At 39.4% G+C, this 26851-nt stretch overlaps 1 protein-coding gene and 1 pseudogene across 3 annotated transcripts in view; one reads left to right on the plus strand and one right to left on the minus strand.

Moving 5' to 3' along the window:
- Positions 1 to 5530: 5530 nt before the first annotated feature.
- LAMA4 (laminin subunit alpha 4) overlaps positions 5531 to 26851 on the minus strand; it is a 137071-nt gene continuing 115750 nt past the window's right edge. For both annotated transcript variants that reach the window (XM_081094524.1, XM_081094523.1), the window contains exons 30-38: positions 26425 to 26578; positions 18315 to 18502; positions 16667 to 16856; positions 15729 to 15884; positions 14429 to 14588; positions 12153 to 12283; positions 10996 to 11089; positions 10404 to 10523; positions 5531 to 5962 (exon numbers count right to left, since the gene is read on the minus strand). In XM_081094524.1, the coding sequence (XP_080950650.1) occupies positions 5817 to 5962; positions 10404 to 10523; positions 10996 to 11089; positions 12153 to 12283; positions 14429 to 14588; positions 15729 to 15884; positions 16667 to 16856; positions 18315 to 18502; positions 26425 to 26578 (1339 nt within the window). In that variant the 3' untranslated portion in view covers positions 5531 to 5816. The remainder of the gene's footprint in view (positions 5963 to 10403; positions 10524 to 10995; positions 11090 to 12152; positions 12284 to 14428; positions 14589 to 15728; positions 15885 to 16666; positions 16857 to 18314; positions 18503 to 26424; positions 26579 to 26851) is intronic.
- Positions 21394 to 24656, plus strand: LOC308521508 (large ribosomal subunit protein eL28-like; annotated as a pseudogene). The gene is made up of 2 exons: positions 21394 to 21460; positions 24250 to 24656. The product of its transcript is annotated as a large ribosomal subunit protein eL28-like (transcript).

Consider the following 26851-nt stretch of genomic DNA (forward strand, 5'->3'; position numbering starts at 1 on the left):
CAGATCATATCTGGCTTTCATCTCTCAACCTCCGATAGCCTCTGCCCACCAATCCCTGTTCCCTAATAGTGTCGTCTGGGAATGAAGTTTATAAACTTAAGTGGCTTTATGCATGGTAGCCAAACTTCTTTCTTACCTTTTGGGTTCTCAGGACTTCACAGGTTACCAAAGACTTGAGGGAGTGCTTCTGTATTGATGATGGGTTGCACCATTTCCCCCCTCCCCTTCTCCCCACAACCTCAGGAAAATCAGAAATCTCTGGGGCTTGGGGAAACCCAACTGGAGAAGTCAATTTTAGTTTTTCTTTTCTTCAGACTCCAAGGCACTTTACAAGTGATTGCCTTGGGAGGTGAGGTGAAGGGGTAATTTTGATGAAAACTCTGCTTTCCTGAAATTCACTCAACAAATATTTATTGAGCATATACTTCAATGTCAGGCACCATTCTAGGCTCTTACAACACATCAGTGCATAACAAAAAAATTTGTGGAGCTTACATTCTGGAAAGTTTCTCCTGTTGCATTTCTAGTCTCTTTATATAGACCAGGGGCCCTCAAACTTTTTAAACAGGGGGCCAGTTCACTGTCCCTCAGACCGTTGGAGGGCCAGACTATAGTTTTTTAAAAAAACTATGAACAAATTCCTATGCACACTGCACATATCTTATTTTGAAGTAAAAAAACAAAACAGGAACAAATACAATATTTGTATTTGCATGTGGCCTGCGGGCCGTAGTTTGAGGACCCCTGATATAGACTGTGTGTGTGTGTGTGTGTGTGTGTGTGTGTGCGTTGGCATTATGATGTTACATTGCTGGTTGTACTGATATGGCTTCTTTGTGTCAATCCTAATGGAGAAGAGATTGGCTCTAAACCTCAGTTTGGAGAACTTATTTATTGTTTTACTAGGGGCCTGATGCATGAAATTCATGCATGGGGGGTGGGTTCCTCAGCCCAACCTGCACCCTCTCCAATCTGGGAGCCCTCACGGGAACCCTCTCAAATCCAGGAGTTTCTGTCTGTCTTTGCAATCATATGAGCAAATTGTCTGAGACCCCAACCCAGTTTGGTTTGGTGCTCACAGAATAGTAGAGGTCTTTTTTCTTTCTTTGCTCCATTGGTGGAGATTTCCTAGAAGTTGCAGGGTATCTTCCTTTTAATTTTTCCTCGACATTCTGACTTTACTTATGTCTCTCACCTTTGCGTTCCCTCCATTCCCCACCCGCAACAGTAACTTGCTCCGGGCTCACTTTGCTCTAGTGCAGTGATGGCGAACCTTTTGAGCTCGGTGTGTCAGCATTTTGAAAAACCCTAACTTAATTCTGGTGCCGTGTCACATATAGAAATTTTTTGATATTTGCAGCCATAGTAAAACAAAGACATATTTTTGATATTTATTTTATATATTTAAATGCCATTTAACAAAGAAAAATCAACCCAAAAAATGAGTTCGCGTGTCATCTCTGACACACGTGTCATAGGTTTGCCATCACTGCTCTAGTGTCTAGGACAGCGGTTCTCAACCTGTGGGTCGCGACCCCTTTGGTGATCGAACGACCCTTTCACAGGGGTTGCCTAAGACCATCCTGCATATCAGGTATTTACATTACCATTCATAACAGCAGCAACATTACAGTTATGAAGTAGCAATGAAAATAATTTTATGGTTGGGTCACAACATGAGGAACTGTATTTAAAGGGCCAGAAGGTTGAGAACCACTGGTCTAGGATATCCTGCAATGTGTCTGCCACCAGAATTACAATTCCCAGCATTCCCTGTGTTCTCCGCTCTCTGGGCTTCCGCTTCCAGTCCTGGAGCTGCCACCAGAACTACGATTCCCAGAATTCCTGGTGCTTCCAGCCCTCTCGGTGTTTGCTTCAGGTCCAGGGGCTGCAGAAACAAAAAGGACTGGGAACTTCAGCTGCCCCCAGGCTGGGCTGACAGGACTGGACCCTCCAGTGGTGTCCCCAGGACCTCAGCCACTCGGTGCTGGTGCGCGTAGGCCTGGAGTGTCCAGGGGGTGGGAACACCCTCTGCATTGCCACGGCCATGAGGCGGGTGTCCCGCCCCGCCCCGCCCCCGGCTGCTCTGCGCCAGCGCATGTGCTCACTGCCCACAGGCCCACCATCTTTGATGGGTTAATTTGCATACTCACCCCTGATTGGCTGTGGGCATTGCGGAGGGATGGTCAATTTACATATTTGTCTATTATTAGTATAGATGGTCCCAGCTCTAGGCTGTAGTGACCAATTTATGGAAACAGGATTACTTGACACCCTATATTACCATGTTACATATAAGGATATGGGGGCCCAGAGAACAAATATATCCCACTATCTTCTGAAATATGTCCCCCTTCCTCACCCCTACAAACTCTGGGCTGAGAACTGAGGTGGCTTGTAGTAGATAAAGGGCAGGCTGCTATATTCTCGTAGGTCTACAGAATGGAAAAAAAGCTGTTTTTTTTTTTTTTAAGTGTGTGTCAATACATGTGTGTAGTAAGCACCTGAAACCATACTTTGTTTCAGTTTGGCTTTAGCTTTTACTGCTAAGTGCTTTATTCTTTGCATGTTTCCCAATGCAAAAATTCAAGATAAAATATTCAATTTTTAAAATTCCTCTTTTCCTACCACCAGATAATAGGGTGTTGCTTCATTGGGTATCTATAGGGTATCTATGGTTCCCTCATCCAATCAGCTGTGGCCATGAGAGGAAATGGTGGGACCCAGCCCAAATTGGGCTACTTCTTCATACTGGGGCTATGGGATGCCTCTTCCATTTTGAAGGGACTCTGAACTGACAGGGACCATGAAAACAAGTGGTCAAAATTACTAGGAGCACCCAACCCATATTTCTCAATATGAAGTTTTGATATCCTATGTTTAAAAGGAAAAAATCCTAGCTTTTTCTTCATAGAAAGAAGTTGGAGAAGATTGAGTCCCAGCTCAGAACTAAATCAAGTTCTTATAAATGGTAAACTCAAGGTTTCAGAAGGTCATCGTGTGGTTGGTAAGAGGTATATGGGTCAGGAGATTCTCATTTGCTAAGCATAAAAACATGAAATTCTAACTATGCAAATTCCTTCGTAAATTTTGTAGAAGGTAGAAAAATTTTTGTGGTTTTAGTCTGTATATATGTGAGCCTGTGCGCATGCCTGGAGGACCTGCAGGAGGTGCAGCTTGACTAGTTTATTTTGTTCTACTGATGAGGATGAGAGGTAGAGTGGCCCTCCAGGATGCCTCAGGAAACTTTTGGAAAAGAAAATGGTCGGTGGTTTTAGAGCCACTTCCTTCTGATTGCATCTAATGAGGGAATATTGTGAGGATTCAGTGTGTTTTAAGCACTGGTGCAATCTATACCAGTTAAGGCCCTAGAATCTTGGATTCAGAGTTTTCAGCCCAAAAGTATATATGGCCCTCAGAAGGTTTTGTTTGGTCAGCCTGGTATTTTCCTGTTGTGGTCGCTGTTGCTTTTAATTACCCATTGAAAAATCAGGCCATTTCAACCTCTACCCCCACCCAACCCCATTTCACATTTCCAGCTACTTTGGGAAATTCTGGCCCTTCAAGACTTGTGTTCTTTCATGGTGCCAGTCAGCTGAGTTGAGCACTGCTGTGCTTCTAGACCAGCCATGGCAAGTGCCTATTGATTTGTTCAGTCAGATTCCACCAGCTTTGCTCTGATGTTACTTCTCTGGCTGTATAGGCATTTAGGTTTGTGACTCCAGATTTATAGATGAGCTGAGAGTAGGCCTAAAGCACATAGTCCTCTGGAGACGGAAAGCAAGGGATAATCATGCTGCTCCTCATTTAAATTTTGGCTCTTCAGTCTAGCTGAATGACAGCTGAAAAGTTACCTCACTGTCCTAAGTTTCAGATTCTCATCTGCAAACGCTCCCTTATAGGGTTAGTGGGGTGATGAAATGAAATTAACTTTAGTTTATTATGGAGCCTGGCACTTAGTAAGTCCTCTATGAATTGATATTAGCTATTTTTATTGATATCTTCAACATTAGTATTAATGTACCTGAGACAGGAGGGTAGCAGGGAATTTAAGTATACCTATATAACATTTCAAGGTAAGAGTTTATTTTATTCCCTTAGTAATTCTTCAAAATATTTTATCCCCCCTTGCCCCAGTTATTCCCCACCCCATATCTTTAATCCTGTTGATATGAGGGCCTATTTTTATTTTCAAGTTTGATTACCTTTTCATGTATAATTCTTTTATTTCATTTTCTGTATTTTAATATTCCACCCATTATTCAAGCCTATTTTTTCAGACTTTATTAATATATATACCTAAAATATTATAAAATTTTAGAGATAAGACTAGTTGTGTTACATATATGTGAGGGTAAAAACCTTTTAGTAAAATGACTTTTATAATTTTAAATTGAATTCATTATTTTGTCCTACTGTCTCTACTGTCCCCCCCCTCCCCCCAGTATTCCTATAGAACACCATAATAATATCCCACAGGAGCCTCCCCTTATGTACAATTTTATTTTAAAGAAATAAGGAAAAAAAGTAGTTTAATTCCTTTTTTCTTATCTAGAAAAATTAAAGTATAATTTAATGTTTCTAATAATTTGTTAGAAATTTACTTTATTAAAGCTTAATAACTGCTATAAACCTAAAACATCCTATACTAATAAAAGACAAACATGCAAATTGACCATACTTTTGCTATGCCTTAAGCCACGCCCACCAGCCAATCAGAGCGACTATATGCAAATTAACCCAACCAAGATGGTGGCTGGAAGCCATGGAGCTGGAGCGAGCGGGAGGCTTGCTTGCTCCAGTGATGGAGGAAGCCAAGGTTCCCCACCTGCCATGGCTCGGCTTTGAGCTCTACTGAAAGCAACAAAGTTTCAATTATAGAAGGTAAACAAACCCCAGATACCAGCTTTCAGCCAGCCGTGGCCACGGAGCTGGAGTGAGCAGGAGTGGGTTGCCCCTGGTGATGGAGGAAGCCAAGCTTTCCGCAGGCCTCCACTAAAGGCAACAAAGTTTCAATTACAGAAGGTAAATAAATCCCAGAATAAAAAAAAAAAAAAGAAAAAAAGGAAAAAAGGAGAGGCTGGGAGCTTACGTCTCCAGGGTGCTTGACCAGCCTGAAAATGGCCCTCAGCCCCTCATCCAGACTGGCCAGGCACCCCAGTAGGGACCCCCCCATACTAAAGGCGGCGTGGCCAGCCTGAAAACAGCCATCAGCCCCTCACCCAGGCTGGCCAAACCTCCATGGGGTAGGGTCCCTGCTGGGGTGGGCATCTTCTGAGGAGTCCCACACTGCAAGAGGGCATAGGCTGGGCTGAGGGACCCCCCCGAGTGCACAAATTTTTGTGCACGGCCTCTAGTTCTTGTTATATTGATAGACAAATCAGAAGTGCTAAAAGCAAATCTGTCATCTGTTTTTAGATGTTATGTAAATCAGTAAATCTTTCTAGGATAACGAAAAGCATACCAAAAATATTTTGGTATAGATTGAACATTATCTTCCTCAAAAGAAAGATGAATCTGAGAATCTAGCCACACTTTAAAAATGTGTCCCTTCTATTTTATTAGAAACAGGAACAATAATTTCACCAGCAGGAAGTAATACAATACAAGTAAGTTTAACACTTCTTTGATTGCAGACATTTTAGATCCAAAGTAAGAATCCAAAAGAGAAATAATAAACATCCAGTCCCTGATGATCCCTTTAAGTCATGGCTGAAAGCTCCCACCGGAGGAAGGGCTGCTGGTCCTCCGGCTGGCTTGGAGTCCCTCTCAGTGCTCTGAAGAACTTCGTACTTGGGCATCTTTGCTCTGCTGTGTCAGGCTGCTGGACAGGAGTTGATGCTCACGGCGCCGCTGACCAGGGCTGCTTTACTGAAGCTCACTGGGCGCCCATCAATCACAAAGTGACGGATGCAGCCTGTGAAGGGTCTGCCGGGGGCCAAGTGTGGTGTCAGTAGAGACTCTGAAGAAAGAAAGCAATGAAAGCTGGCAATTGAGGCATTCCAAGCCCAGATAGTATTTCATGGTAAAAATTGTTCACATCAGGATGATTTACATGTCAAAAATGAGATACAGTTACTTACTAATATTCTTAGGGACATAATCTGCTTTTGAAGTAATATGAACATGTGGTAACTACAAAGTTTTTCCATGTTTTTCACAATAAATTTCTAAGTATGTTTCAGCCGTCTTCCAAAACAGAAATTTGCCAGTTACATGCAAAGCCTCAGCAGTGAATTTTCAGGATCTACCTGTACTTTTTGGAGTTAATTTTACCCGAGCCCCACTTATTTTGTGTGTTTTGCTGAGAAGGGGGAAGAAATTTTAGTTTCCATACTATTTTTGGACTTGGTTAATGTTTCTATTTAATTGGTATCATTATTGTTCGCCCTTAAGCCTCCACACTTTTGCCAAGCTCATAAAACATAATGAGAAAATAATGAATTCGAATAAACCAAGTTTTAATTTTTCTGAGCTCAGGGTTTAAGAACTATAAATAGGATAGTGATAACCAGCCTAGTCTTTGTGTGGGCAAAGGTGCCCTGCGGTATGCCAGGAGAACTTTCTTATCTTAATTAGAGATCTAGAAGAAGCCTTATGCTTATTAATTGCACAGACACAATTAAATGTGTTGGGATGATAGAAGCAATGTAATTTAAGGCAATTTAAAGAGCTTAGAAATATTATAAAATTAAAATCCATTAAGCCAAAGCTTATTATTATGTACAAAAAGCTATGTGAGCAGGAGCGGATAAAAGATGAAAAATACTTAGAAATAAGTCAGGAAGGAATATAAAACAACACAGCAAATTAAATATCAAGCTGCTAGAATAAGTTTTCTATGCAATGTAGATTAAGGATACACAGAAGCTTTGTACTAAAAATAAATAATGGAAATAGCATTTCATATCTAGCATGATAATTATAAAGTTTTAGATTTGGAAGGGGCCTGAAAGATCAATTCCCCCTTTCTCTAGATTAGTATGACTACATATATATTCTTTACGCCTGCTCAGTGTGCATCATCAGAATGAAAATGAGCAAACAGGGAAGACTGTAAGTCTTCTGCCCATTTTGGAGACTAGCTTTAGAACACGGGTTTTGATTCTGTCCAAGCTTACCACTTTTTAGCTCAGGGGGGACGTCATCTAGAGGAAATAATTCATACAGAAATTTATGGTATGCACAATTCACGACACGACTTACTATAGGTAATGACAATAATAAAGTGCTCCAGAACCCTAAGGTAATTGATTAATAAAATCAACACATGATTTTAAGAGTGCACATTCCTCAGGCTGAAAGCCTGGCTATATACAGGATAATTCAGGATTTTCACTAAAGGAATGTAAGGTCAGATCTGTGTGTGTGTGTGTGTGTGTGTGTGTGTGCGCGCACTTGTGGACTACAGTAACAAATTTTTTTTTTACTTCTAACGTTGACTTTTAAATTATCATACAGTAAAGTTGACTTATTTTGGTGTGTACTTCATTGAATTTTAATGAATTAACATTTTATTAATAGAAATAATGTCACCAGGGTTCCACATGGTATAGAAGAACTGGTTGGGATTCTAAGAGAATTAATTTCATATGGGGGTTTTAGTTTATGCCTAATTTCCTCTAGTTATTCTGTTTCATGCCCCAGTTTCTGATGTGATCTTGGTGGAATTAATCTTGAACAGCTTAAAATGATGTAATGAATGACATCAGCTTAAACTATAATTTTTGTTTGTTCTTACAAACAAAATTGCTTTTGTGTTAGGTTTGCTGGCATGATCCCTAGAAGGAATGAAAAGCTTTGGGCTGGTGGTTAGGCACCTCCTCGCATGCTAGTTCCTGTGTGCTGGCTCATTATCTGAAATTTGCTCTTTTCCATGGCCAAATAGCTCAGTTGGTTAGAGCATTGTCCCGATATGCCAAGGTTGCAGGTTTGATCCCTGGTCAGGGCACATATACGAATCAACCAATGAATGCATAAACAAGTGGAACAACAAATTGATGGCTCTCTCTCTGTGTTTCTCTCTCAAAAATCAATAAAAATTAAATATAATTCACTATTCATTATGTCTCAGGCAGGTTGAATTTGTCTTCAGGTGCATCTTGCCCACCCAGTCTGTGGAGCTTACCAACTGCTGTAGTGAGATATGATGGTGGTATGTGATGCTGAGATCAGAATCTAAAACTAACAAAAATAAAAGAGACAAATATTTGTTTGTGTGAAATAGTGAGTACTTTGGGTGCAAAGTAAAGAACAAATATAACTTATATGAGGGAGGGCCATCCTTGTTTTGTCCGTTTCCCAGAACCTAGCATGGGGTTTTATAGACTCTTAATAAATGTTTGTTGTGTGTTAAATGAAGTCATGTTCCCTGGCAGCAAGGAATATACTATTTATTTCAACAACATTCTGTGGTAAATGCTGTAACAGCGGTATGCATAGCATGTTCTAGGGAGAAAGGGGGCATGTCTATACAAGTAGAATCTGAGCTGAGTCCTAAAGGTCAGAAAGGAGTTACATTGGGGGAGGAATGGAAGAAGTTATTTCTTGAAAAGGTACTAGGGAAGGAAAAGAAGAAAAGTATTTTCCAGAAACTGAGTCCCTGTGCATCTGGGCAAAGGCCTGGAGCAAACAGAGCATCATTGCACATTCAGGGAACTGCAAGTCCTGGAAGGCCTGGGAAGACCCCAGAGGCAGGGTTAAGTAGGGGCCAGATGATCAAGGGCCTTGTGTGCTATGCTCAACTTGATCCTGTAGGCCCTTGGGGAATTTAAAATATTTCAAATGATATTGTAATATTTAGAAATAAAGCAATGTGAAGAAATATAAGAAATGATGTGACACATCCACTTGGTAAGTGCTGTGATGGCCTTTGCCAAGATTCCCTTTCAGAATGGAAGGCAAGAGCAGGCGGAGAGGACTCGGGAATGGCAATAGGAAGGGCTAGGGACAATGAAGGAGAGGAAGGGTTGCTTTATGGGTGTCCCAAGTATTTCATCAGCAAGTTACTGCCATTGTCAATGTTGGTGTTTGAAAATTTTACATTTTACAAAGCAGAGGAGAGTTTAGTAATAATGTTGGGAATACCCAAAGTCAGATGCACAATTTTATCTGTGCTTTCTCACTCTATTACTTAAAACATTATCTGCCTTTGTATGGGCCAGTCTAAAATAATTTAGTTAGGAGGCTGGGGAAACTCATGTTGTTTTTCCTTAACGTCCCAACCAAATTCAAGATATAAAAGTTCTGTTATCTTTTTTTCTTATATCCTTCTCTCCAGCTGTATTTTGGTTTTCCCAAGTTATTGAAATATGTGAAAACAAAAACATTTAATGAAAGGTCATGGTCCCTCCATGCTGTCTCATGGGTTACCAGTCAGAGAAAGACAAGTATCACATGCTCTCACTCATATGTGGAATCTAATGAACAAAATAAACTGATGAACAAACTGGATCCAGAGACTTAGAAGCATGGAACAGACTGATTAATCTCAGAAGGAAAGGTGGGGGACTTGAGGAGTGGGGAGAGATTAACCAAAGAATTTATATGCATATATGTGTAACCCATGGACACAGACAATAGTGTGGCAAAGGTGGGGGGGCAGGTTTGAGGTGGAGGGGTCAATGGGGGAAAAAAAGGAACATCTGTAATACTTTAAACAGACTATTAAAACAGATAAAACTAAAAAAAAAAAAAAAAAAAAAAAAAAGAACACTAAACCAGCTGGAAAAAAATAGGTCATGGTGCCTGCTTCTGAGGTTTAAAACAAATGTGGGCTGTTCATATGTGTCCTCCTCTCACCATCCTGGATTACACACCATTCTTGGAAGATGACAGCAGCGATGTTACTGATGATGTTTACAGAATTGCAACTGGGAACCTTCTTTAGGACATGCCACTACATAAGAACAACAGAACTCCAGGTCTGCAACTTTTTGTGAAAATTGAGCCTAATCCTGGACAGGGAGAACACTGTATTCTCTTCTTTCCTACTAAGTAATGGAAGCAATTATCAGTGAACTTTTAGTCCAAGGTTCTCAGATCCTAGAGCAGTATTAGAAAATGAGTTTTCTTTGTGCTAGGGATAGTGTTTCACTGTGTGTCTGTGAGGAGGCTTTGTAAAGGGAAAAGGAAAGGATAAACAAATATGGCAGAGGGAGAGTAATATCTACTGGTTAGAGTGTTGGAGTATAGTTTTTTCAGTGTTACTTCGTTATAATCCTTGTATGAGGAGTCACAGGTGTCAGTATAATTTTCCCCATGAAAGGACATTGTATATAAAATCCTTAGAGTTATTAGATGAATTGTGGAAACACTTGGCTCAATTCTCAATACTATAACGGTAATGATGAGAACTTACTGTTTTTCGGATTTGGAACTTGTCCTTTTTAAACAATTCTTACCTGGAACACCTCCAACAAACACAGGCTCCCTGTGATCAACTGGTGTTGGATTCAGGGGTCCAACCACATGGTTCACTTCAGAGTCTACATCCAACTGAACCACATTTGAATCTCTAATAACTGAAATACAAGGCAAAGTCTGGTCAAAGATGGCACTGAAGTGATTCATTTTCACATAAACTCATTTATCACAGCAACAGGTTTTATTCAGAATAAATCCCACACTTACTTTTATATCATTGAAAACATCAATGTCTAACCAAGCAATCATTGTGACATTTTCCTTTGCTACTCTTTTCATATAGATATTTAAGAATACTTAAGATACTGCCACAAATTTTTCCCATAAGTTATGCATTATTTAAATAACTCCATAAGACTATTTTGGCCGCATTCATATTTTCAAATAACATGTGGATTCAATATACATTTTAGTACAATAACATTTGACTCTCTTCTCAGCTACTTCTAGACTCTCATTGATCATCTATCCCATCATATGGGTTATAGTCTAAGTTCTGCCAGCAGCATCCCGCAGGTGGGTGTGTGGACTCACTTTATAAGGAAACCCAGGACACACAGCTCTCCTCACCTGTAATTCTGTGCCATCTGCCATCACAGAGACTCTGCTTGGGAGTTACTGAGGTGGAAAAGTCTCTAATGCCATTGTTGACTTTCACTATGACCTGCAAAAGGCCAGGTACATTATATATCTTAATTTCTCTTCATCATGATAAAACGAAATTTCTTAACTCACAGGGAAGCATTGGTTAACAAACATCTATCCATGCTTTGCAATTTGAACACAAGGGGTCACTCTGCAATAGGCTAGGAAGTAGTTTAAACTGAATGCTCAGAAGAGAGAACAAAATAAGGACAGGAGAGATGAGGAAGAGAAGGAATACGATAACAGAATGAAGTCCTTTACTTTTTAAAGGTGTTAGACAAAGCACCTGTGGCATTGGTGAAGAGCATGGCCTTTGGAGCCAAACTGCCTGGGTTCATATCCCCGTGCTCCCACTTACTCCGCCAGTTTTCTCATTTGTAAAACAAGGAAGATAATAATACCAACCTCACAGAACTACTGGGGATTAAATGAGTTGGTCCATATGGAGCATTTAGAATAGTGCTTCGCACATAGGAAGCACCATAGAAGGATTCATTTTATTATTACTACATGGTTTAATAGAAGGTATCAGAACTCAAAATCAGTTATGTCAAGTTAGGGACACCAATAAGATATGTTGCTTTTTCTTATATTTGAATGATCTCATGGAAGTTCTTTAGTACTATTTTAGAATGAAAGTTGTATTTATAACAATTTTTAAAATTTCTAGCTTTGAACATAATAGATGTATGTATATACATCTAGTATACATAGATTCTAGGTAGTTGTTTTAATATTTGTTGGTTTTGATAGTTGGGGATGTTTGCTGCTTCCATTTGTTGTAAAAAGGAAGGTCCAATTATTTTGTTAAAACCCTTTAATTATGTGGTTATTGTTGATGTTTTTTTAAAAACCTATGTCACATTTTCATGGCTCTTTGTTCTAATCAAATCAATTCCCAGCATATACCTAAATTTGAATCTCAATATTGCCTGCATCTAAATTTCACGTTATAGCTTCCCTGTTTTTTTCCCCTCCCAGTTAGGAAAGATTGATGAAATCCTTCTGTAAATATATCTTCTTTAGATCAAGAAGCCAAGGTCACAGGAGACAGCCCGTTAACACAATTTTCAACACACTACCTGACCGTTTTTCATGTGAACATTTAGGTACTCCCCGTTGACACTGTGGCCGTGAACAAGGGTTCCGGAACTGCTTCTGGGACGGACTTCAAAGGCAATCTCAAACTTCAATCCAATGTTGAAAGATTCATCTGTGGAGAGAAATACTAGTAGGCCTCAAGAACAGCAACCTCAATTTTGTAACTATGGTGTCACTTTGTAAAAATATATTTTTGTATGTATATTTGAAAGTATGACGCCTTTTTTAGTAGAAAAGTAGAAAGTGGATTTTTTTTTTAAATGTCAAACACACTGTGGAAAGCTCTGTGGGGAACTGAGATAGTAGCACATCACGCTAGTGGAGTATGGGGCGGGGACAGCATGTTGAAAATACTCTATGGCTGTGGGAGCTCAGGGAGGAGGACCATTTAATATGTCCCAAGTGAGAAAGGAGGAAAGGTACACGAGGTCCAGAGGCGGGAGTGTCTGGAGAGCGCTGTGGAGGCCCCTGTGGCTGGATTGTCCTCTTAAGGCAGCGGTTCTCAACCTGTGGGTCGCGAACAATGAAAATACATCCTGCATATCAGATACTTACATTATGATGCATAACAGTAGCAAAATTACAGTTATGAAGTAGCAACGAAAATAATTTTATGGTTGGGGGTCACCACAACATGAGGAACTGTATTAAAGGGTCGCGGCATTAGGAAGGTTGAGAACCACTGTGGGGGAGGAGGAGGCATGGTGGAAGGGCTCTAGTGTGCAAATATGGAAGTCAGATTTTACTTTGAATTCACTGAACGATAAAGCTGACTTGATGAGATCTGTCTTATAAAACAATTTTTAAACAAATAAAGATAGCTTCTACCAGTGCTGCTGAGCATTTTATAGGAAAGAAGAAGTGAGATGAGCAAATGCAGGTAGGAGCTGCTATTGCAGCGATGAAAGAAAATGAATTCTTCTTGAGAATAGCCTTGCTCACTCCAAGAGACCCACTGCAAACTGGGGCATCTTAGTAATGTTCACTCAATGTGTCTCCTTATAAATCACTTTTTAATTTTTCCTGCTATTAATAGTTAATGTTTATGGGGAACATAAATTGTGCTAGTTGCTATGCATTTTAAGCTGTCCATGTTTCTGAGTTCTTATCACTGAAAAATAATGAAAGGCTGAGAAATGTGAGTGTAGGTGTTTTAGTAGGGAAAAAGGAAAAGAAAGTAATATCATGAGCTAGACAAAGAGAGGAAATATTCCCTCTAGTTACTCTATTGGACATTGTGGTGGTTTAAGAAGGTCTACTTGGCTGCATTGGAATGTCTTTATTCAGGAGGAGCACAAAGTACCTAAGGGCCTTGAGAGCAGGGAATATGTGGAAGATTTTATACCTTTTTCCTATCCTCTTTCCCAACATATACCCTGGTGCTCACACCTAATGTTTGTGCTAAGGAATGTTTGTTGGAATGTACTGGATGGTGATTGTGTGGAGTCAGTAAGCTTCTATTTATTTTTAGAACTTTTATGTTCCTTCACCTGGCAGAGGGACAGTCAGATTGGAAGCATACAATAAAAACTGTTGAATGAGAGAGAATGAAATAGCCAAGGAGAATACAAATCCTATATAATAAAAGCCTAATATGCAAATCGACTGGTGGAATGACTGGTTGCTATGACGTGTACTGACCACCAGGGGAAGATGCTCAATGCAGGAGCTGCCCCCAGCCTGCAGGCCCTAGGCCAGCCAAGACAGGTGCCAGTGGGGGTCCCCCGATTGCCCTGCTGGTCGCCCTACAGATCTCTGATCACTGGCCAGGCCTAGGGACCCTACCCGTGAAAAAATTTCATGTACCGGGCCTCTAGTTCAGAAATAAAATTTCTGAAGGTTAGCACTGTCTGCTGCTATTATAGCGCAAGGGGAGGAAGTGGAACTTCCTTTAGTAGGGACAATGGGTCATGCTATGAGGGAGGAGAGGAAGACCTAGAGAGCCAGGTGGTCAAGAGCTGACATGGATCAGACCACAGAGCAGCATAGACAATTCTAAAGGAGCCAAGATGGTCTGCATCCAGAGGTTTAGAAACTGTGGAGAAGCTGGTCAGGGAAAGCAATCAGGGATGGGCCTGGGTTTCTGGTCTGTAGTAGTAGGAAGGGAGGAAGTGGTCCTTGTGGAAAGAGGCCATTTTCTAGGGCTGAGTGAGTTTGGCATTCTGAAGTTCTAACTAATGGGCCCCAATATCCCTGTTATCCAGTCCTAAGAAAGAAGTATTTCATGATTCATGTTTTTAGCATAAGTCATTGTTACCCAGAACTGCATATCCTCCTTCTGTTGAAAAGTATGTTCCTGTTTCCATTGGACCTTCAAAACAAGGAGTCACGCTAAATGTCTGAGAAGCAGAGGTGATGGAGGCCCCATTGAGCTGGAGATTGCTGAGACAGCCACTGAAACTGTAGACTGAGTTTATCTAAGGGAAGAAGACATTTCTTAAAATCCATTTTTTCAACACTCACAGATGCACCAAAGGGAATAAAAGTGAAGGAATTTGAGTCTCGAGAGAAACTAAGTAATTCCTGATTTATCTTAGTTATCTGAATGATAAATAGTTTTCCAGGTAGTTGCTTTTTAACTAGTTCTTTCAAGCTGGAATTTTCCTTGATGTCAGCCTACTGTAATTAAGTATGAAAATGTTTACGTATACCCTGACCAAATAAATTGTAGTTGTGATTTTCAAAGTAAATATTAGAAATATCCTAGTTTGTTTTTCTTCAAGAATGATAGCTGTGTCTAAGAGATCATCTAACACTGATCAGGGCTAGCAATGTTCTTGTTAAATTTACTATGGCTAAATAAACATCAGAAAGCTCAAATTTCTGGCTCCATTGGCTGTCTTTGTGGTTGAATATTTATCATACCACAGGACATGATAACTGCTTTTGAAATCTTTTAAAGAAGTGGTCATAAAATGGGACTACTTGCCTTTTTGTGTTATCCTATATGTAATGAATTTTAGAAATGTATTAACTGTGTTAAAATCAAATCTATATTTATATATGAAAATTTAGTCCTTTAATGCAGTCCCTTTATTATAAAATTGTTTTTTAAAAGTATAATATTTTAAACTTTTAAATTATAAAAATAACATGTTTCTTACTATGCCCTCACTTCTCTCAGGGTAACCATATTTCCTTGCACATTTACAAATTGTGTGTGTGTGTGTGTGTGTGTGTGTGTGTGTTAAGAAACAAAAATGGGACCATGGTTTACATAATTGCCTGAAAGGTTTTTTTCACTCAATAATACATAATCAAATGACTTCTTTTTTTTTAACCTAAAGGTATGGGTACTTGCTGGATAAATAAGAATCTTCCGAAAACATAAATTTTCATGATAATTTATACCTCTGAAACTTTTTTCATCTCACCTTTACCTAGAATTAAAAGATCACTTCTGACTTTGTAATGCCAGAGGGTGTACAACACTCACTCATATCCAGTCAAACTACCCTTTCACTCTGGCCAGTTTCCTAATCATAGAAGGAGGGCTGGAGTAAATAATCTTCCAGCTCTAAAGGTCAACGACTCTCCCTAGTCACAACCTGGCTTACCTGGACATTTTTCACAGCTCTCCCAGGAGCGACACCTCCCAAATACATGGGACCTTTGATTTTCCAGGCAGCTCTCGTAGGAGGGAGACTCTCTTCTAAGACTCGAAGACCATCAATTACCAGTCGGCCACTGCTCTTTTCCCGAATAAATATCACCTGGATGGAGAGAAGGTAAATAGCACATCTCTAGTACATCCCTGGATGAGGGGAAAGACCATGTTGCCTCCCCTCCCAACTTTACTATTTCAATACTGTGGGAAATCTGCAGAAATCCTTTGGAAAAAGGGTCCTTCTCCGAAGGTCAGGAGTTTGTCTCTTGCTTTGAGGCTTGATTCAAAGTTACAGGCTTAACTTCTGAATGTAACATATATTTGGCAGAGTTCTCTATAAAGCTCTTCCAGCTGGCCAGCCTACTTGCTGTCTCCTTAATCTATTATAATTTGCTTTAAGGCAGCTTACATTGCTTACTCTTTCCATTATATACACACTGACTTGCTTCAGTACTCAGGTAGTTCTCCCTGTTATGTCCTATCTCCCTAACAGATACACTCCTCACTTTGCATCTTCCACAGCTTAGTCCAGGAAAGACATTTAGTAATTGCTGTTGAAAATCTAGAATATTAAGGCAGTAGGAAAAACACAAGTGAAAAATCCTTAGACACCAAACTTCAGTTTATGTTGGCCATTGATTCTTTGGTTAAAATAATTGCATTAAAATTGATTGGTCAAAAAATTATACTCAGACTGTATCTCTTTTAAAAGAGTGTGCTTCAGGATTTTTATAAGAAATTAATACAAGTTTTTGAAATTGAACTCTGAGTGTATGGAAACAAGTTTAAAATAGAAGCTTCTAGGGAAACCAATAGTGGGCATTAGTGCCAGTCCATTTGCCAGTGGTGAATATTTGCTGAGAATAATATTCTCTGCCTTCAACTTACATCATGCCACAATCCATCATTGTATTTCTCTTGGCTCCTAATCTTCAGTTTTTTGTGGCCAACATTAAACATGAAAACCAAGCGGCCGTGGGCTAAGAATAGAGTCATGAAGTCATTTTCTTCCTGATCTGAGACATAGAAAATCATCCCATGGGAGGAGCGAGTTTTCAGACGAATGGAGAACTGAGATCTGGCGAATGAAAAGAAAAAGGTTGCCACGTGTGAAATGAGACTGAGGGTGATCTCTAACTTCCCAAAGCAGTACCCAGTAAGGGAGAAGAAGTAAGTAGCCATTCTCTGTACTCCCAAGCAGCGCTTCTTCTAATGATTCTTTAGCATTATTAATGAAGTATGGATAAGCACTGCTAGTGCAAAAAATGTAAACCCTTCTCCATTTCCTTATACAACACGAATACATTCCACATTTAAGGAAGTGTTGTTTCAACTAAAGATCATGTCATATCTTGCTTTAAAATGTGGTTGCAATTAGTTTAGCAAAAATCTGTTAAGGAAGCTTATTCACGTGGACAAAATACTAGTGATTGATTAATATGTATATGGGCATATAAACAATATGATTTGTATACTATCTAAAATACAGATGCAATTTTTCCACAGTAAAAATTAATCAATGAATATCACATATTAAGCATGGCCACCAAAGTGTGTAGAAATTAAAACGTTCTATAACTTTAGCTCCAGGCCATAGATAAAATACATTTACTAGGCTAACTTCCACATTCTTCCTGAAGGATACAAAATACTGATTTTGCCTACTAGGCAAATAGCAAATTAGAAGTTATTAGACATTTCTTATTGAATGTACTGCCTGTCTAAGCAAAAGAGCTATATAAGACCTATATAAAAATATTTGGGTGCTAACATTTTATTTTTTAAAATATTTTTATTGATTTCAGAGAGGAAGGAAGAGGGAGAGAGAGATAGAAACTTCAATGATGAGAGAGAATCATTGATTGGCTGCCTCCTGCATGTTCCTTACTGGGGATTGAGCCTGAAACCTGGGCATCTGCCCTGACCGGGAATGGAACCGTGACCCTCTTGGTTGATAGATCGATACTCAGCCACTGAGTCACACTGGCCTGGTTTGGATGCTAACATTTAAAAAGGAATCTTTAATAATACTAAATAGCCTGAAGATTTGTGAAATACCAAAAAGAAATGAGGAGCTTCAGTGATAGCTTGAGGGCCAATAGAGATGATCATCTTTTTCTTATTATCTTCCCTTTTGGTGCCACGTGAATCATATTTTTTGACATCAAAATAAATACTAAATAGTGCATGATTTATACTCTCCAATAAATTACATTCTTTGTGACTTTCTTCCCCAAAGTAAGGTGCATAAAACAGCATTATCCTAGGAATTTGCTGTGTCTTATCAAAAAGAAAAGACAATCAAAGGGAGAAAGATGGGGCAAATTTCAAGGACTCATCTAACCTTGATATCACCTTTTCCCCTCGCCCCCTCCCCCCAGTCCCACCCACAACAAATTGCTTTCAGATTGTAAGTGGGAATGCTTCTGAACTGCTGGAAGGTTGATAAGGAAAGACACTGGAAATACACATATGCAAATAAAGATGAAGGCTGGTCAGGGTATTACATTTCTGGAGGGATAGTATGTTACTTTACTTTTCACCAAAATCTCCTTTCAAGTGTTCAAACTCTTGGCGGCTGTTGGCGGTTCCTCCGTACTGATAGGCGTGCTCTATTGCTCTAGGGCTGTTGGAGAGGTGGCAGTGAGAGTCTCTTGGAGGATTCTTCTCTAGGAATTTCAGGCCAATAGGATCTCTTGAAGGTGCGTCTTTATTTTTCTCTCCCTATAAGAATAGGAAATAAATGATACTAAGGGATAAAAGTGACATACCAATAGCAAAAATTCATTTGTTATTTCCTTATCCAACAACAACAACAACAGTAATAAAACAAAGTGTGTACTACTGTGCATTTCCCATTAATGATATGGTTACTCATGCTTACCACTATAAGCAAATGACAGAAGGAGATGAAGCAGTAACAGCAACAAGCAACAATACAGTATGTTAACAAATCCAAAATTCTAGTCTATGATAGTAAAGCAGAATTAAACTGAAGCTATAAGGATAATGTTCTATCATTTATTTTTTATTATTTTTAAAAATATGTTTTTATTGATTTCAGAGAGGAAGGGAGATAGAGAGACAGAAACATCAATGATGAGAGAGAATCATCAATCGGCTGCTGGGACGGACTTCAAAGGCAATCTCAAACTTCAATCCGATGTTGAAAGATTCATCTGTGGAGAGAAATACTAGTAGGCCTCAAGAACAGCAACCTCAATTTTGTAACTATGGTGTCGCTTTGTAAAAATATATTTTTGTATGTATATTTGAAAGTATGATGCCTTTTTTAGTAGAAAAGTAGAAAGTGGATTTTTTTTTTTAATGTCAAACACACTGTGGAAAGCTCTGTGGGGAACTGAGATAGTAGCACATCACTCTTGTGGAGTATGGGGCGGGGACAGCATGTTGAAAATACTCTATGGCTGTGGGAGCTCAGGGAGGAGGACCATTTAATATGTCCCAAGTGAGAAAGGGGGAAAGGTACACGAGGTCCAGAGGCGGGAGTGTCTGGAGAGCGCTGTGGAGGCCCCTGTGGCTGGATTGTCCTCTTAAGGCAGCGGTTCTCAACCTGTGGGTCGCGAACAATGAAAATACATCCTGCATATCAGATACTTACATTATGATGCATAACAGTAGCAAAATTACAGTTATGAAGTAGCAACGAAAATAATTTTATGGTTGGGGGTCACCACAACAGGAGGAACTGTATTAAAGGGTCGCGGCATTAGGAAGGTTGAGAACCACTGTGGGGGAGGAGGAGGCATGGTGGAAGGGCTCTAGTGTGCAAATATGGAAGTCAGATTTTACTTTGAATTCACTGAACGATAAAGCTGCCTTGATGAGATCTGTCTTATAAAACAATTTTTAAACAAATAAAGATAGCTTCCACCAGTGCTGCTGAGCATTTTATAGGAAAGAAGAAGTGAGATGAGCAAATGCAGGTAGGAGCTGCTATTGCAGCGATGAAAGAAAATGAATTCTTCTTGAGAATAGCCTTGTTCACTCCAAGAGACCCACTGCAAACTGGGGCATCTTCGTAATGTTCACTCAATGTGTCTCCTTATAAATCACTTTTTAATTTTTCCTGCTATTAATAGTTAATGTTTATGGGGAACATAAATTGTGCTAGTTGCTATGCATTTTAAGCTGTCCATGTTTCTGAGTTCTTATCACTGAAATTTAATGAAGGGCTGAGAAATGTGAGTGTAGGTGCTTTAGTAGGGAAAAAGGAAAAGAAAGTAATATCATGAGCTAGACAACTTTTTTTAGGGATCATGCAGGAGGCAGCCGATTGATTGATCCCTAAAAAAAGTTGGCAATAAAATAACCCGAGAGTATCAATCAATAAAATCCACATATTATATGCAACAATATCACTTTAACACACACATATTATTATTTACACATGCTGTGCAAAACGTTAAAATACCTACCAACAGCTTCAAAATATTTTTTGGTAATAAGCTATGTAGTAAATGTTTATGGGACAGGAGATAGAACAATTTAAAAAATTACCTGTGCTTTGAAATTGCACTGCTGATTTTAAAATTTAGAGTTGTGAAATTATAGTTATTTAGTCTTACTTTTTGAAGCAAAAGTAAATGCAAATAAATTTGATCATTCAGGCATTGATTCATTCATTCAAGCAAGTGTTTATTGATTACCTAATAGAAGTGAAGGAGAAAGAAATCAATGTTTTTGTAAGCCTTCCATGGGCAGTGGTGTGTGGTGGGGAATAGAAAAGTGAGAAATGGTGCCTGGATTTTAAGAAACTGAAAATCTATTTGAAGAATGGATATATAAATAGCAAATTGGAAGACAGGTTGTTACCAGATAGAAAGAACCTTAGATGAGTTGCTGGAGTTTGGGGTTTTATTTTTTAGGTGGTGAGGAGCCTCATAGGTTTTAAAAGCGGGGAGTGGTGTGATTTGACCCACTTAGGAAGAAAGCTTGCAACAAAGGAAGGGAAGAGAGGAGAGGAAATGTTTGTAGTAGAGAGAACTGGAGAACACAGCAAATCAGGATGAGATCCAGGATTAGATAGGGGGAAAAAAATCCTGGTTCCAGATTATTGAATGAACTCACACCTTTAGTTTTCACCCCTCCCTAATTCCCATTGAAATATCAAAAGAACTACACACATTAAAATATATCCATCATAGTCCTGAAATCTAGGAGGGTTTCTAAGAACAAAGCAGTGTAAAAATTTCCTGGAGATATTTCCAGGAGATAGCATAAGATTCATAGTTTGATATCTCAGTCTGGTTCTGGCCCTGGAGAATCTAAGGGTGGTAGTTATATTAGAGAAAGTGGGGTGGTGCTTGGAGACTCAGCCTCCTCAAGAAAAACTCACCTGGTTCCACCGTCCCCTCTTCCCTTCCTCACATAGTAGTCAGGACTCAGAACCTGGTTCTCGGGTACAGAAGCAGGTTTTTCTCTTGGGGGAGGAAATATGTGCAGTTACCAATGTTCTTTTGGCCCAGGCCCTCATCATCCCAGTCATGAGTGGCAGAATGGGATGGAGTGGGGCTTCCTGGAAACTTTCCCTCTAACATAGCTTTGGAAACTTCCCCAAACTCCATGCTGTATTCCAACATCAGTGGAGCAGCATGCCTTATAATGGGAGATATGATCACGTTTGCCTCATCGAAGGGCATAGGAAATGTCTCATTGAAGGTGGGGGTGAGAGGTTGGTGGGGGACTGGGAGTTTTCTCCAATTCTGGATATTCCTGATTCTCTCCATTTCTACGGAGATGATCTCACTCTTTCTCAGTCAGTGCATCCACTTAACTATGGGAGGAGCGACAGTGACTTGGATCACAGGGGCTCAGCAAAGCAGGAGGTTACTGGACCATGACAGTCTCAATTCACCAGCCCTGCCTTTCTCTGCTTCAGTGTGGGAATATATGGTCGAGGATCTGTTTCTTGTCTGCTGAGAAAATTAGTGAACTCTGATATCTTTATATATGGCAACTAAATACCATAAACCCTCTGTGGATATATGCTCTGAATATTAATTGTAATAAAAAGAGAAGTTATAATTTAATCAATTACTTCATTACCATATAATAGAGACTCAGCTTATTATTTAAAATGGCTATGTGTGTGGGGATTCTCCCTGAACCCCATTAGACTCTGACTTTATCAATGTAATTTATTTTTCTGAGGGTCTATTAGTTGCAATCCAATTGGTGGCACCAATTTCAATTTAGCAAGATTATTTTGTTTCAGACAATAGCCAAACTAGTTAAGGTACTTAAGAAAAAGAGGGCAATGTGTTATAAAGCTATGGTAGTATCTTAAGAACACAATCCAAGAGAAGATAGTAGAGTGGCTCCTACCAGGGGCAAGAATCAGGAATTAGAAAGCTAGGAAGAATCAAGACACTCCTTTTCTGGATGTTTCTGGAATTTCAGCTTTGTTTTTCTCAGAGTGTCTGTTATCATTCTTCTTTCTCTGCAGGGCAGCTTTCTGCCTTTTTCTCTTCTTTATCTGAGTACGATTAACACAGAACCCTTAGGTTTGCATGTTTTCTAGTCAATGACCAGCCCAGAGGCATCTCTTTGGGTTCTGAGTTTCCAAGAAGAGAACATGATGGCTCAGCTGAGTTGACATGATGTACCCTGGTCCAATCATCTATATCAAGGTAGATGAAGTCACACACCTAAAATACTGGGACCCCCAGTAGGGAGGGAATCAGTTTTCAGAGAAGGGAGTAGTTGGCCAGATATCTACACTGTCTATTACAATGTAGAGAATGTTTATTATCACATTAAACACCAAATGAGGAGATACTTTTCCAATTAAATTTGAAAACATAAATATCACAAAAAATTTTCAGGCTGGAACATAGTGGTAAGATAGGTACTCTTATATACTCATGAGGAAATATAAAATAACTTTTACCTTTCTGGAAAGTAATTTGTTTTGATCCAATAATTCTGCCTCTAGGAATATATCCTAACAAGTTATTCAGTAATACGATTAAAGATTAATGTACTATGATCTTCATCTATAAAAGAGAAGAAACTGGAAACAACTGAGAGTCTATTCGTGGTTAAATTAATGATAATAAATGCATAAAATGGAATATTAGTAAGTTATTGTGAAAATAAATTATTATGAGGCCTAATTGCTATGATTTAGCCTTGATGAAAATTTCAACCTGAGGCCACAAGTTTTTCTTGATAGCTATTTAAGGAGCTTTTGATAAAAGGGCAAATCCAAGGGAAGATTAGCAAACACTGACATTCTAATTATTAAAAAATATAAGTGAAATCTATAATGATTTTGTGTCTTATTACAAAATTGAGTTTCTAGGACTTTTTACCATAAAGACTAAGAGGCTATTATTATATTGAAAAGTTTGTGTTAATAGTTCCAATAGCAGCTGTTGATTGTAACCTTGAGATGATGAATGTTTGTTTAGGAAATTACATTTGACAGACAGCTTCATCCAGAAAACTGTATTCATTTAAAGGGATAAACTGTGTTTGCTTTAGAAGGTTGATCTTCCTCATCAGCCTATGACATTAACCTGCTGTCTATGATCACCTGAGTGTTCAAGTCCCCGCTAAAAAATTCTCAGGATAAATCTTTTAGCATCAGTATATAAAAGTGACAGTAAGATTTCATCAGAATTTAATAATCTCCTCTGAAAAAATCATTCAAAGTACCCCCTAGCAAAATCCTTCATAAAAATAAATGAAATTATTTCTCTGCCTGAATCACTTTATAAAGTCTTTCATGTGAAATTCAGATAGGGATCCCAAAAAACTTCTAAGATTTGATTATACTAGTACATGAACAAAATTATTAACATTGATAAAGAAATCATGTGTGAACAAAGGGAAGCTTCATGGGGATTCTAAAAAGTGTTCTATTGCAAGCTGAACTATATGGTCAGTGAAAAACCAAGCTATAATGGGCAGTGAAAAACCAGCCGAAGTGAGAAGCTGGCGGGGGTTGGGGGGGGGGATGCTTCCCTCTTCTGATGGTTCAAAAGCCAGCCTTGGAAAGAAATCACTTCTCTCCCTGCAAAGATGCTCAACCTCACTGGCATTCAAGAACATGTAAACCACAATCAGATGCCAACTTTGTCCATTAAATTGACTAAATTATAAAAACGTGACCATATCCAGTGTTAGCAATTGTGAGGAACAATAGGTTTTTGCAAATGTCATTTGTGAGACTCTAAGTCAGTATTGCAAATGCACATTCCCTTAATCTAAGCAATTCCACTTTTAGGAACAATCCTGAGATTTTATAGAAATGTAACAGCTCACGGTTTACCGAATGTTTACTCCATGCCACTGTGTTAAGAGCATTTCATGCATCAACTCATTTAATCCTTATAGCAACTCTATGATGCAGATTGCTAAATATTTATTGAACACCTATTATGTGCATTGCTCTAGGCTCTTAGGATAAATCAATGAAAAAAACAAAGGGGCTTGTATTCTAGCTGAGGAGACAGAAAATAAAGGAGCTGCCGCCAGGTCTGCCCATCTGCAATGGATGATCTTGTGGAACTGCTCGGGCTTCTGATCAAGAGGAACCAGCAGGCGTTCAGCATCAAACCCAATAACCTGAAGGCCCGCAACTCCTTTCACTACAAAGGGCTCGTTCACCGCAAGATGATGGGCGTGGAGCCGGCGCCCACGGCAAAGGTGTGGTGGTCATCATGAAGCGGAGATCCGGCCAGCGAAAGCCGGCCACCTCCTACCTGCAGACCACCTTCAACAAGAACGCGCGGGCCACCCTGAGCAGCATCCGGCACATGATGCACAAGAACAGGTACCGCCAGGATCTGCGCAGCCAGAAGCCTGTGATGGTGAAGAGGAAGCGGCCCGCCCCACCAAGAGCTCCTGAGCACCCCTCCCCCTAAAGCAATAAAGGTATCAGCCAGCTCTCCTAAAAACAAACAAACAAACAAACAAAAAACCCCATAATAAATAAAGTATGTAATCAATTAAAATGTGGCAAATGCTATGGGAAAAAGAACTAGAAAAAGGAAGCCCGTAGTACTGTGGAAGACAGGAGGAAGGCTGTGGTGTAAAGTACGCCTCACTGAGCACGTGAGAGTTGAGTGACCCTAGAAAGAGGAGGAGGAGCGATCTGTGCAGACACTGGGGAAAGAGTGATCTAGGCAGAAGGAAAGCTGCAGTAAAGACCATAAGGCTGGAGTGTCCATAGTCCATTCTAGGAATAGCCAGGAGATCAGTGTGGGGAGAAGAGCTAGCGAGGAAAAGGGGCCTAAGTAATAATATAAGACCTCCCATGACGATGTAGGAACGTGGGCTTTTGTTCTGAGTACAGCTGGGGTCCACTTTGAGCAGAGGAGTGACATAATATGCCTTAAATAAGGTTTTCCAAAAAATGTATACACACTTTGAATGATTATAAAAGTCAGTGTTTATTGACATACAGTTCATTTTCAGACTTTAAAAGAATCCGCAGAAATGAATACTTTTGTCAACGCCTATTTTCAAACGGATGACTGTTCTGGTCCAGGCACTACTGATAACTCAAAGCAATGGAATTGCAAACATTAAGAATCATTTTGTTTGGTATTTGTGCACCCTCAATCCGTCAACTGTTGCCGGTTTTGTGCCGTAAATTTTATCGTTTATGTATCCCCATAAAAAAGTCTAGTGGATTAATTTTCTTTGTTCAAAGCTTAGTCTGGCTTCACCCATTATTTCAAATCAGTTAAACCTGAAAAGGAGTGAAAATTCAGTGAGTTATCACCTTATAAATACAGGGTATCCCCAAAAGTGTATACACACTTTGAATAATTATAAAGGCAGTGCTTGTACTACAACTGTGTTTTCAAATTCCCAGTAGCATTTTAGGACGAATTTCAATTGTTCAAAGCTTAATCTGGCTAAAAAGAAAGAAACATCAATTGAGCTATCAGCTGTGAAAGTGTGTACACATGTTTTGGGGATATGCTGTGTTTATAAGGATCTGGCCCTTGTGTTGAGAAGAAACTCTTGGGAAACCATACAGAAGCAGGGAGGCCTGGTAAGAGGCTATTGTCACAATACAGATGTGAGATGACGGTGGCTTGGACCAGGTGGGAACATTGGAACCTGAGCTTATTGTTAAAATCGGACCAGGAAGGTGTGGGCAGTGGGTGGGAAAGGTTAGACTAAAAGAGTGAGAAAGAAGGGTAGCCAGAGGATGCAATGGAAGAACTCAAGGTTCGATGATGGAGCAACTCTGGTTGATTCCACAGATCAATTATACATGTGAGTGGTGAAGGAACGAGGGGGAAACAAGGTAAGGTCAGAAACTTTAACAATTTCCGTGATTGTGACAAAAGCCTGCCATTGTTACACAAAAGCAAATAAGTAGTACTAATAATATGATATATACATATCAATTGTTAAGCATGGAGCAGCTTTAACCATGCTAGTGAAAAGTAGTTGAAAGTATGAGTAAAAGCTGATTCAAACTGTTTCTTTAGGAACAAGAATTGATGCTACAAAGCCAGTGAGTTGGAATATCTGCTACTACAAGAACCTTATCTTTGTATAGTTGCAAATTAGAGTAAATTCTACAAAACATCAGTGTCTGAAGTTGCATGCGTGGAACACTAGGGCGTTCAGGCACTTGGCACAGCATTAACTTTTACCTTTCTATTCTGACTTGTTTTAGGCTTTGAGGAATTTTTTCCTTTTTTGTGAAGGAGCAACAATGGCGAATTTTCAATGGGACACTCGTAAAGGGAAGTGTGGACCTTTTCAGAATACCGCTGGAAATCTTCGACCTCCACATCTCTGTCCAACCTGTGTTTGTAACAAAGGGAAGAAAAACCTTAAAAATGTTGTTCAGAATTACATAATGAAAACTACGGAAGTCAGAGAAATGAGCAATTAAAACAATTTTTCTGTGTGTGATGATCTTTATCCATCAACCACTATTTTAATCAGAATATTTAAAATGATCATTTAACCAATTAATTAATAACTTCATGCCTGGTACCAACACATTCTGACAGATGAACGTCGTTCCCCTCACCGCACTCCGGATGACTGCGGCCGCTTCTGTATTGCTCAATC

Source organism: Myotis nattereri (assembly GCF_964212035.1).
Source record: "Myotis nattereri genome assembly, chromosome: 6".
Taxonomy (NCBI): Eukaryota; Metazoa; Chordata; class Mammalia; order Chiroptera; family Vespertilionidae; genus Myotis; species Myotis nattereri.